Raw genomic sequence first — 11676 nt, 5'->3', positions numbered from 1 at the left:
GGGGGGGGGGGAAGAGAACTGGTGGCCCAGAAACTCACTACAGACTGATTCATTTGCCTCTCAGCATAACAATTATGGCTGGTCTCATTTTTGGTTCTTATAAGTGTATTTCTTGTATCATATGATCTCACGATTCTAGGGGAAATAATGAACAACATAAACTGATTAACAAAAATAGACCCGGAGACAAGGAAGCATTGATCAGACTGTCAAAGCTCAGAGGGAAGGTAGGGGAAGAGATCAACCAAAGGCCTTGTATGCATGCATATAAGCTTACAGACAAGGGGGTGGGGGCGTACATGGGAAGGGTTTTGGGTGGGAATGAGGGGATGAGGACAATTATGTGATACCATAATCAATTTTTTAAAAGTATATCGTATCAGTGATATTACTAAGATATTAAAAAAAAAATTTTCATTTTTTTAATTTTTTAAATAAAACTTTATTGTTCATATTATTACAAAAGTTCCTCATCTTTTTTCCCCTCCACCAGGTTCCTACCCCACCCTCTGCCCTTTCCCCACCCCCACTTGTCCTCATCCATAGGTGCACAGTTTGTGTTCATTCTCTTCCCGCACCCCCCACTCCTCTTTTCCCTGAGAATTATCAGTCCACTCCCCTTCCATACCTCTGATTCTATTATATTCAACAGTTAATATTGTTCATCAGGTTTTTTAATTCCCTTGTTTTTTTGTTTTTTGTTTTTTGTTTGTTGGCTTCCAAAGGGGAGTTTAAGGTCAAAAGGAGTTTCGGGTGTACCCAGATCCTATTCATCAAAATCTGGGTAAGCTCCTTATTTTTTGGTACAAGATTTAGCATATCAAGACCTGGGAGAGTCCAGGTCCTATTTGTTCTTCATTCCAAGCACATGGATTAAGAAATCAGTACTGATAAGAGGATTCTGCCAGTACCCTCGGTCTCAGCTGATAAGAATTAAAAGAATGTCCATGTGCCTTCTCAGGCGGCTCTCTACATCTCACCCTTTTTTACTAATTAAAATAAAATTTAAACATCAATAATAGGGCTCTAAAATTAAAAACAATTGCAAACAATGCCAATGCAAAAACTAAACCACATACATGTAATTTTCTTTTTCTTTTTTTTTTTTCTTTTTTTTTTTTTTTTTGCAGTTTGAAAGAGTTTTTATTTTACAGATTCTTAGTCCAAAGATTTTAAATTAGAGAGAATTAGAAGCAAAAAGGGAGAAAGGACAAGTGTGTGCTGAAGAAGCCTTCTATGGTGTTCTGCAGACATTTCACCTGGCCGCAGCCCCCTGCCACAAAGCTGCTCTTCAGCTGCGCTCCATCTGTTCAGTTTCTACAATCAATGCAGTCAGAAGGACAGACCAGTAGCTTCTCATCACTCAAAAGGTCTTATTTTTGAACTTCACCCTCACAAAATCCACTTCTCATTATGCCCAGCCAACAGAAGAAAGTCGTTTTTTGCATGGCGGGAGTATTAAGCTTCATGTGTGCCCTTGGAATTGTGACAGCCCTGGGGACACCGCTGTGGATCAAAGCCACCTTCCTCTGCAAAACAGGGGCTCTGCTAGTCAACACCTCAGGGCAGGAGCTGAACAAGTTCATGGGGGAGATGCAGTACGGGCTCTTCCACAGAGAGGGCACGAGGCAGTGCGGACTAGGAACACGGCCCTTTCGGTTCTCATGTGAGTAGCAATTGCATTTCATACATGTTATTTTCAAAACTTGAATGTCAAGAGCAAAACTCTGGCTATTAAATAATAACAATAATGCCAATGCAAAACAACAAAATGAGAAATAAGAATTATGGACATATTATTATTTTTAGCTACTAAATGAGTCTCTTTTGTTGCTGATGTAGATTTACTCAGAGTCCTTGGATTTGCTGCATAAGACTTTGCAGAAGACTGGAAGCTAACAGATGCTAGCATGAGCAGGAACATGATTAAAGAAGTAGCTTCTATTTCAGTCTTTAATTTCTTCAGATGACTCCATGTTGGCACCTCAGTCTCTTGCGTAGCCTTCAGTTTTCTTCTCCCACTTTGCTGTCGTCTGGGCAACTCTCAGTCTTTTTTTGGGTGAAGGGACACAGGAGCTTCTCTGAGTCCATTGTGATGACGGACCTAACACTTTTGTACCCGAATTGGCTGCATTGCTCCTTCTTTCCTTTCATTTTGAACCCAGGGTTCGACGCTACAACACTCCGGGCCTGGCTGCTCTGGGCCTGGATGCTGCTCCGGGCCTGGATGCTCCGGGCCTGGCTGCTGCTGCTCTGAGCCTAGCTGCTGCTGCTCCGGGCCTGGATGCTGCTGCTCTGAGCCTGGCTGCTGCTGCTTCGGGCCTGGCTGCTCCAGGCCTGGATGCTGCTCCGGGCCTGGATGCTCCGGGCCTGGCTGCTGCTGCTCTGAGCCTGGCTGCTGCTGCTCCGGGCCTGGATGCTGCTGCTGCAGGCCTGGCTGCTGCTTCGGGCCTGGCTGCTCTGGGCCTGGCTGCTCCAGGCCTGGCTGCCCCGGGCCTGGATGCTGCTCCGGGCCTGGATGCCGCTCCGGGCCTGGGTGCTGCAGGCCTGGCTTCTGCTGCTCCGGGCCTGGCTGCTGCTGCTCTGGGCCTGGATACTCTGGGCCTGGATGCTCCGGGCCTGGCTGCTCTGGGCCTGGATGCTCCAAGCCTGGATGCTCTGGACCTGGCTGCTCCAGGCCTGGCTGCTGCTGCTCTGGGTCTGGATGCTTCGGTCCTGGCTGCTGCTGCTCTGGGCCTGGATGCTCTGGGCCTGGATGCTGCTCCGGGCCTAGTTGCTCCGGGCCTGGCTGCTACTCCGGGCCTGGCTGCTACTCCGGGCCTGGCTGCTCTGGGCCTGGCTGCTCCGGGCCCAGCTGCTGCTGCTCCGGGCCCAACCGCTGCTACTCCAGACCTGGCTGCTCTGGGCCTGACTGCTCCGGGCCCGGCTGTTGCTGCTCCGGGCCCAACCGCTGCTGCTCCAGGCCTGGCTGCTCTGGGCCTGGCTGCTTCGGGCCTGGCTGCTCTTGGCTTGGCTGCTGCTGGTCTGGGCCTGGCCACTCTGGGCCTGGCTACTGCTACTTCGGGCCTTGCTACTCCGGGCCTGGCTACTCTGGGCTTGGCTGCTGCTACTCTGGGCCTGGCTGCTCCGGGCCTGGCTGCTCTGGGCCTGGCTGCTGCTACTCTGGGCCTGGCTGCTCCAAGCCTGGCTGCTCTGGGCCTGGCTGCTCTGCGCCTGGCTGCTGCTACTCCAGGCCTGGCTGCTATGTGCCTGGCTGCTGCTACTCCGGGCCTGGCTGCTCCGGGCCTGGCTACTCTGGGCCTGGCTGCTGCTACTCCGGGCCTGGCTGCTCCGGGCCTGGCTGCTCTGAGCCTGGCTGCTGCTGCTCCGGGCCTGGCTACTCTGGGCCTGGCTGCTGCTGCTCTGGGCCTGGCTGCTCTGGGCCTGGCTGCTGGTGCTCTGGGCCTCGCTGCTCTGGGCCTGGCTGCTGCTGCTCCGGGCCTGGATGCTTCGGGCCTGGCTGCTCTGGGCCTGGCTGCTCCGGGCCTGGCTGCTGCCGCTCTGGGCCTGGCTGCTCTGGGCCTGGCCGCTGCCACTACGGGCCTGGCTGCTCCGGGCCCGGCTGCTGCTGCTCCTGGCCTGGCTGCTCCGGGCCTGGCTGCTCTGGGCCTGGCTGCTGGTGCTCTGGGCCTCGCTGCTCTGGGCCTGGCTGCTGCTGCTCCGGGCCTGGATGCTTCGGGCCTGGCTGCTCTGGGCCTGGCCGCTGCCGCTACGGGCCTGGCTGCTCCGGGCCCGGCTGCTGCTGCTCCTGACCTGGCTGCTCCGGGCCTGGATGCTCTGGGCCTGGCTGCTGCCGCTCTGGGCCCGGCTGCTGCTGCTCTGGGCCCGGATGCTGCTTCTCCGGGCCTGGCTGCGCCGGGCCTGGATGCTCTGGGCCTGGCTGCTGCTGCTCTGGGCCTGGCCCCTCCGGGCCCACCATTCTTCCATTTCTCCAGCTGGTCACATTCCAAGAGTCCCATCGGTCCCTCACTGCTCCCACCATCACGTTAATTGCTGATTATCAACTACTCAGTATCTCCCTCCTGTGGTCCTGGATCATAGATGTCCCTCATATACTAGTTTCAATCTTCAAATTGTTGTGGGAGTGGCACACCAGCTGCTCACCCACTCCGCCATCTTGGTTTCTCCTCCAATCAGTACTCTTGTTTGTGATCTATTTCCTTGTCTCGGCATTTTTGCCTAAGATATAAAAATTTAATGGCAAAATTGAAAATAATTAATTCTGTAATCGAGACCAAATATTTAATATTAAAACTGGTTTAAGTTTTAATAATCTTTAAATTGGGTATATTTGACAGCTTTTCTGAATGTGATACTTCAAGAATTTAACTGAAAAAATAGCTTTGTGACACCCTGAGGGCCCCTGGGTGACACAAAGATTTATTCTCTCTCCCTAAAAATAAATATTTTTTAACTAAATTAGACCAATCCAATATACTTGAGATTGCATGAGGAAATTCTGCCAAACAAAAATTAATAGCAATGTTCTGTTTGAATGTTATAGAAATTTCAGTCTGCTGCAGGAAAACACACACACACACACACACACACACACACACACACACAGATTCAAAGCCAAGTTCAAACAGGAAACTTCCAGTCAGGGCAAGAATGATAATTCTCTGTATCTGCCAGTGACATTCTGGAGGTTTTACATTTCTTTTATTAGGACTTATAAATTGTTTTTAATGTGGTTTTTTTTTTAATATATTTTATTGATTTTACACAGAGAGGAATTGAGAGGGACAGAGAGAAATGTCGATGAGAGAGAAACATCGACCAGCTGCCTCTTGCACACCTCCCACTGGGGATGTGCCCGCAACCAAGGTACATGCCCTTGAATCGAACCCGGGACCTTTCAGTCCACAGGCCGACGCTCTATCCACTGAGCCAAACCGGTCCCGGCTGTTTTTAATGTTTTAATGCACTGTCTGCAATAAGCCACATGCCACATGTTATATACACAAATTGTACTAGAAGGTTGTTGTCTCAGAATATTATAAAGCAAAGATTTTATCAATTGCATTTTAAATAAATCTATAACCATGCCACTATTGAAATTTGTCATTGGACAGTCATTGCCTTACTTTGGTGCATTTAAGTCTTTAAAAAAAACATGGAAAGGACTCTGGCTTACTTTAAATTGCAGGCTTCTAAGCAGGTCTTATGTTTGAACTAAAAGGTGTTTATAAAACTACAGGAAGTAATTAATTAGAAACAATAACTAAAATATATGTTGCCGCAACCACTTATAGTTAGGGTTCAGGATCTGAAGAAGGTGCTGCACACAAATGAAAACACTAGACAATAAATATGAATTTAGAAGGCATGGGGGGCCAGGCAGAAACTTTCCTCTAGTGGAGAAGCTCTCTGACCTCTCGGTCCCATCTGCTTTTATTCACTTGAATACACATTTGCCCTTTGGAATACATACAGACATATCAAAAGTAAAGTTTGTAAAAAGTAAAAGGATTATCAGGTTAGGGGATTGCCTTGACCCATTTGGTCAATAGCAGGGCAATGTTATGGTGATTTTCAGCCCTTCTGAATATCAAGGTCCATTGCCCTTCCAGTGGGTCTTTTTGCACATCATAGTGAGCAGTTGAGTGGCCTTAGCATATTATTATTTGATTGATTTAATGGCTGACTGGTCAATCAGACACTTAGCACATTAGGCTTTTATAATGTAGGATAGTATGATAGTGCTCAAAAAACACGATAGGGGCATATATAAGGGACACAGAAGTCAACTACAAGAGCTCCCCATCACCTAACTGGAACAAGTTGAGCAAGAAAATAAATAGTGTCATGTTGGATAATAACCAAAATATAGGATAAATAACCATGAGTCCATACCAATATTAATAAATGATTGAATAAATAAATAAATAAATAGAGGGAAATAGACAAATCTCCCATAGAAAGGAATTCTGCCCCTCAGAGAGGTAGATCATAACTCCCTACCCCTTAAGTAGAGGCAGCACATACTTCCTTCCAAAGAGAAAATTATGGAAAGGGAGGGGAAGAAAAGAGTAACTTCATAGGATGGAATACCTGGTAAACACTATCTCAGGCCTGTGATGAAGTTTAATGTCACCAGTGATAATCATCAGTGATATCATATGGACTGCACATTCCCTGCAGTTATATAATGAGAATGACACCACCTCTGTAGTCTTCCTTCCCTCAAAACACATAACCCCAGTCTAATTATAATAATAAAAAATCAAACAAACCCAAATTGAGAAATTTTCTACAAAACCTACCAGTATGGTACAAAATTGTCAAGGTCAACAAAATAGGGAAGTCTGAGAAACTATCACAGAGGAGCCTGAGAAGACACAGGTGCTAAGTGTAATATAACATCCTGAATGGGATCCTAGAACAAAAAAAAAAAGTGAAAATTAAAAAAAATCTGACTAGCTGAAACCGGTTTGGCTCAGGGGATAGAGCGTCGGCTTGGGGACTGAAGGGTCCCGGGTTCGATTCCAATCAAGGGCATGTACCTTGGTTGCAAGCATATCCCCAATAGGGGGTGTGCAAGAGGCAGCTGATCCATGACTCTCTCTCATCGATATTTCTCTCTATCTCTCTCCCTTCCTGTCTGTACAAAATCAATGAAATATATATTTTTTAAATCTGACTAAAGCATGAACTTCAGTTAATAATCTATCAACATATGCTAATTAGTTGTGACCAAAATCAATGTAAGAGCATATCAGGTCAGACTAGGCAGAGTATGAGAATTCTCTATACTATTTCTGCAACATTTCTATAAACCTAAAACTTTTAAATAAAAAGTGTATTTTTGAAAAAGGATCTTCCCTAGTTTGAAATGTTTCAAATCTCTTGAAATCTTTATTCCCTGGTCCAAGTCCTCTATAAACCTAACTATTCAAAGTGTGGTCACCGGTGAAATTGTCAGGATCTCAGCCCACCCCAGATGTACCAGTCAGGGTTTCCAATGAAACAGAACCAATTGGATGCAGGTATGTGAAAAGAATTATTATAAGAAATTGGCTCACACAATTATTAAAGCTGACAAATCCAAGTCTACAATGCAGGCCACCAGCCTGGAGGTCCAGGAGATGTGTAATCTACCCTGTTTCCCCGAAAATAAGACAGTGTCTTATATTAATTTTTTCTCCCAAAGTTGCACTAGGTCTTATTTTCAGGGGATGTCTTATCTTTCCATGCACTAGGTCTTATTTTTGGAGGATGTCTTATTTTCGGGCAAACACGGTATATAACTTATCACTGATGATTATCACTGGTGACATTAAACTTCATCACATGCCTGCGATAGTGTTTGCCAGGTGTGCCCTGTAAAGTTCCTCTTTTCTTCCCCTCCCTCTCCATACTTTCCTCTTTGGAAGGAAGTATGTGCAAAGGTGGTCTGAAAGCAGTCTGCTAGGACAGTGGTCGGCAAACTCAGTCAACAGAGCCAAATATCAACAGTAGAACGATTGAAATTTGAGAGCCATTTTTTTTAAACTTAAACTTCTTCTAACATCACTTCTTCAAAATGGACTCGCTTTTGCCGTATTTTTGGAAGAGCCACACTCAAGGGGCCAATGATCCACATGTGGCTGAGAGGCGCAGATTGCCAACCATGGTGCTAGGACATGCCCCCTTGCTCAGAGTTGGCCTTCTTGTTCCACTCACCCCTTTAATTGCAGTCTACCCAAGTTAAAGAAAGCAATCTTCTTTTCCCAAAACTTGCTATTTTAAATCCAAAAACACCCTCCACGTTGACACACAAAATTTATTGTCCCACCAGACCTGATAAATCTGAATCTGCACTTTAAAAGGACCTGCCAGGGGATTTCGTGCATATTCAAGTTGAGCAACATTGCTCTACAAGGCTCCTAAAAAGCTGGAACCTCTTCCCTCAGAGAGTTTTAGATCTATATGGTAGTAACTCAGAAACAAGGCCTGATTTGTTGTTTTAACCTGACAACTTTCCTAGCATTTACTGATCTGGAGGTTAGGGGTAACTGCATAAACCCCAGCCCTCCTTGTTGGGGCAAGGATGGCCGTCCCATTTGTTCTCCACGTGGACCTCACCAAACCTGATCTGGTTCATTGAATCACTGGCTTGTTGTCTTCCCTGGCCACCATGAACTCCCCAAGGTCATCTACTATATATATATTGGGTCGGCAACTAAGTAATTGCGGGTTTCACACATATATGGCTTCAGTTAAATTTTTAGGTTTGCAGACGTAGTACAAATGTAAAACACATTTTGTATTTGATAGTTGGCTATTCAGCTGTTAATCAGTAAAAAAAGTTTTTTGATCTGTTTTGTAGTTTTTGTTTGGCATTCGTTGAAAAATGGAAAATCAAAAGGAACATTTTCATCATATTTTGCTTTTTTATTTCCGCAAAGGGAAAAACGCATCGCAAGCTCATAAAAATTTATGTGCTGTTTATGGTGACGAAGCCTTAAAAGAACGGCAGTGTCAAAATTGGTTTGCCAAATTTCGTTCTGGTGATTTTTCACTCAAAGATGAAAAACGCTCTGGTCGTCCAGTTGAAGTTGATGACGCCCTAATCAAAGCAATAATCAATTCAGACTGTCACAGTACAACACGTGAGATTGCAGAGAAGCTTCATGTATCACATACATGCATTGAAAATCACTTAAAACAACTTGGCTATGTTCAAAAACTCGATACATGGGTTCCTCACGAACTGAAAGAATCACAGTTAACGCAACGCATTAGTAGCTGCGATTTGCTAAAGAAACGTAATGAAAATGATCCATTTTTAAAACGACTGATAACTGGCAATGAAAAATGGGTTGTTTACAACAATATCAAGCGGAAAAGATCGTGGAGCAGGCCAGGTGAACCAACTCAAACAACATCAAAAGCTGATATTCATCAAAAGAAGGTTTTGTTATCAGTTTGGTGGGATTACAAAGGAATTGTCTACTTTGAACTCTTACCACCCAACCGAACGATCAATTCTGATGTCTACATTGAACAACTAACGAAATTAAACAATGCAGTTGAAGAAAAGCGGCCCAAATTGACAAATCGAAAAGGTGTTGTATTCCATCATGACAATGCAAGGCCACACACATCTTTGGTCACTCGGCAAAAATTAATGGAGCTTGGTTGGGATGTTTTGCCACATCCACCATATAGTCCTGACCTTGCACCATCTGATTACTTTTTGTTTCGATCTTTACAAAACTCCTTGAATGGTAAAAATTTCAATAATGATGATGATGTCAAATCGTACCTGATTCAGTTTTTTGCTAATAAAAACCAGAAGTTTTTTGAACGTGGGATTATGATGCTGCCTGAAAGATGGCAAAAGTTCATTGATCAAAATGGGCAATACATTACAGAATAAAGTTATTTAGTTCCATGAAAAAATTGTCTTTGATTTTCTTTTAAAAATCCGCAATTACTTAGTTGCCGACCCTATATATATATACATATATATATGTGTATATATATACACATATATATATATATATGTGTATATATATATATATATATATGTCATTTTCCTTCCATATCTTTATTACCCACAATAACTGAGGGTCAGGACAGAGGCCCCAGGTTTGTCCCACCCTCACCAGCCCCCCCAGACAAGCGGGTCCTCCTTCCTGGCTCCTCCTCCTGCGTCAGCAAATGCCAGGGGAGGCTGTTGGGAACCTCAGGCCTATCCGGCGCAACACCTATCGACCCGAGGATTCTATGGGCGGGATCCTAGGACACTGCCAAGAGAGACATTGGGTTGTTGTGACATACAAAAGCGGCCATTTCATGGGACTCAACAGGCTTCTAGGGACTTTTTCCTTATCAGAAGCTACTTTAGGGACAGTAAGCGGTCCCAGGTAGATAGACAGGAGCAGGGCTGCTAATATGCATGGCCATTTGCCGCCCCTAAGTGAACGTCACATGTACACCATCCACTTCCCAAATCCGAGCCAAACCCTCTCCTTAACGACGCGCGACACAAGTGCCTTCCCCGCGGCCCCATAGGGGTGGCCGCGCCCTCCCGGGGCGAGCGGAGCGCAGGCGCATTGTTCCTCCGAACCCGCCGGCCGCCCGCCCGCCCGCCCCCAGCCCCCACTCCCAGAATCCCCCACTCCCAGAATTCCGCGGCCACTGCCCGGCCGCCACAGCCAAGATGGCGACGGGGGCGGAGCCAGCGCGGCCGCCTCGGGGCGGGACCGCGGCGACCGGCCGGGGCTGAGGGGCGTTGCCAGGCCGGGGGCTGGCCCCGGGGTCCGGCTGTCCGGAGGAGCCGGCAGATCGGCCGCCCGCTCCCCGGAGACGCCATGAGGTCCCCGGTCCCCGGCCAGTCCCCGGATGGTGAGCAGGTCTCGGACAGTACACCCCTCCTGCAGGGCGGCCCGCAGGCGGAGGCCGGTGAGCCGCGGGGCGATCGGAGCGGGGGCGGCCCGAGTGCCCGCGCCCTCGGGGTGTGGGGCCAGAGCTGCTTGGGCCGAGGGGCGGGCGGGGTCGCGAGGGCAGGGGAACCGGCTGGTGGGCCCCGGGGCGGGCGTGGACCGTGAGGCCGGTCCGGTCCAGCCGGTGGACGGAGTGGGACCTCGGCAAGTGCAGCCCCGCGGGGCCCGGGCGGGGACGTGCTGGCACCGCGGGCACTGGGCTGCTGGCGAGATTTTCGGGGGTGGGTGGGGTGGGAGACCCCTGCCTGGGAGAATGAACTGGGGGAGAATCGATAAATCAATGCAATCGATAGGCCAAGGGGCGGGCGGAGCACCCCGTGTAAGAGCGATCCGGGGAGAGAAACCTGCAAATGGACCAGCCGGACGGAGCTGCTGGTTCTTCCTCCCTGTTGTCCCTCCAGGTCTCCACGTCTGCCAGCTTGTGGTCTGGTAGCTCCTTGGGCGAGGAAGGGAGACCAAAAGGGAAGCTTATATTTGTGAGGACGCGGATGGAAATGATTGCACAACCCAGCGAATATCTTGAAATTGTGCAGTAAGAGATTAAAAGATGCTGCGCGCTGTTATTTCCGTCTTGACATTTAAGTTAGGGAAACAAGTTGGGTTATCCTCAAGATATATCTGTAAAGTTCCAAGGTAACATGCCAAAGGTCTTGCAACAATTAGAGACGGGGGGATACTTCGCAGTGCATCCTCCCTGAATGGGGGTAGAGGTGGAATAGTAAGATAGTGTGCTGTTTGATATTTCTATAATGAAACTTCTTTAAAAGTAATTAAAACTAAAGAGCAAAACAGTTGGTGTGCCTTCGGTCGTTGCAAAGAAGTGTGCATAAGAAACAGTTGAATTAGAAATTTGACTTTTCCTGATAAAGAACAGTATAGTATAGTCCTGTAGTATCTTTTTTTTTAATTTATTTTATTTATTTATTTATTTATTTATTTATTTATTTATTTATTTATTTATTTTACAGAGAGGAAGGGAGATGGATAGAGAGTTAGAAACATCGATGAGAGAGAAACACCGATCAGCTGCCTCCTGCACACTCCCTACTGGGGATGTGCCCTTGACGGGAATCGAACCTGGGACCCTTGAGTACAGGCCAACACTATCCACTTAGCCAAACCGGTTAGGGCTGTAGTATCTTTTTTATTTAACATTACCAGATGGCAGCAGTAGAGGTGGCAGCGTCATAGTTCCATCTGGCAG

The 11676-nt window shown here is 47.1% G+C and overlaps 2 protein-coding genes across 3 annotated transcripts in view; one reads left to right on the top strand and one right to left on the bottom strand.

The window, feature by feature from the left end:
* Positions 1-2769: 2769 nt before the first annotated feature.
* On the bottom strand, positions 2770-10903 carry LOC311625703 (uncharacterized protein; the record flags this gene model as incomplete). Its single annotated transcript, XM_084890227.1, has 2 exons — positions 10817-10903; positions 2770-4218 (listed from the first exon to the last, which is right to left on the bottom strand). Exon 2 carries the CDS (start codon positions 3964-3966, stop codon positions 2770-2772), a length of 1197 nt encoding a protein of 398 aa, XP_084746353.1. The 5' UTR covers positions 3967-4218; positions 10817-10903.
* Positions 10229-11676, top strand: part of SLC17A5 (solute carrier family 17 member 5) — a 60708-nt gene continuing 59260 nt past the window's right edge. For both annotated transcript variants that reach the window (XM_084889237.1, XM_084889236.1), the window contains exon 1: positions 10229-10431. In XM_084889237.1, the coding sequence (XP_084745363.1) occupies positions 10341-10431 (91 nt within the window). In that variant the 5' untranslated portion in view covers positions 10229-10340. The remainder of the gene's footprint in view (positions 10432-11676) is intronic.

The sequence above is a fragment of the Pipistrellus hanaki genome, assembly GCF_964339955.1.
Source record: "Pipistrellus hanaki genome assembly, chromosome: 7".
Taxonomy (NCBI): Eukaryota; Metazoa; Chordata; class Mammalia; order Chiroptera; family Vespertilionidae; genus Pipistrellus; species Pipistrellus hanaki.
Note: the sequence above shows the minus strand (reverse complement) of the source record. Positions and strands in the feature narration are given on the sequence as shown.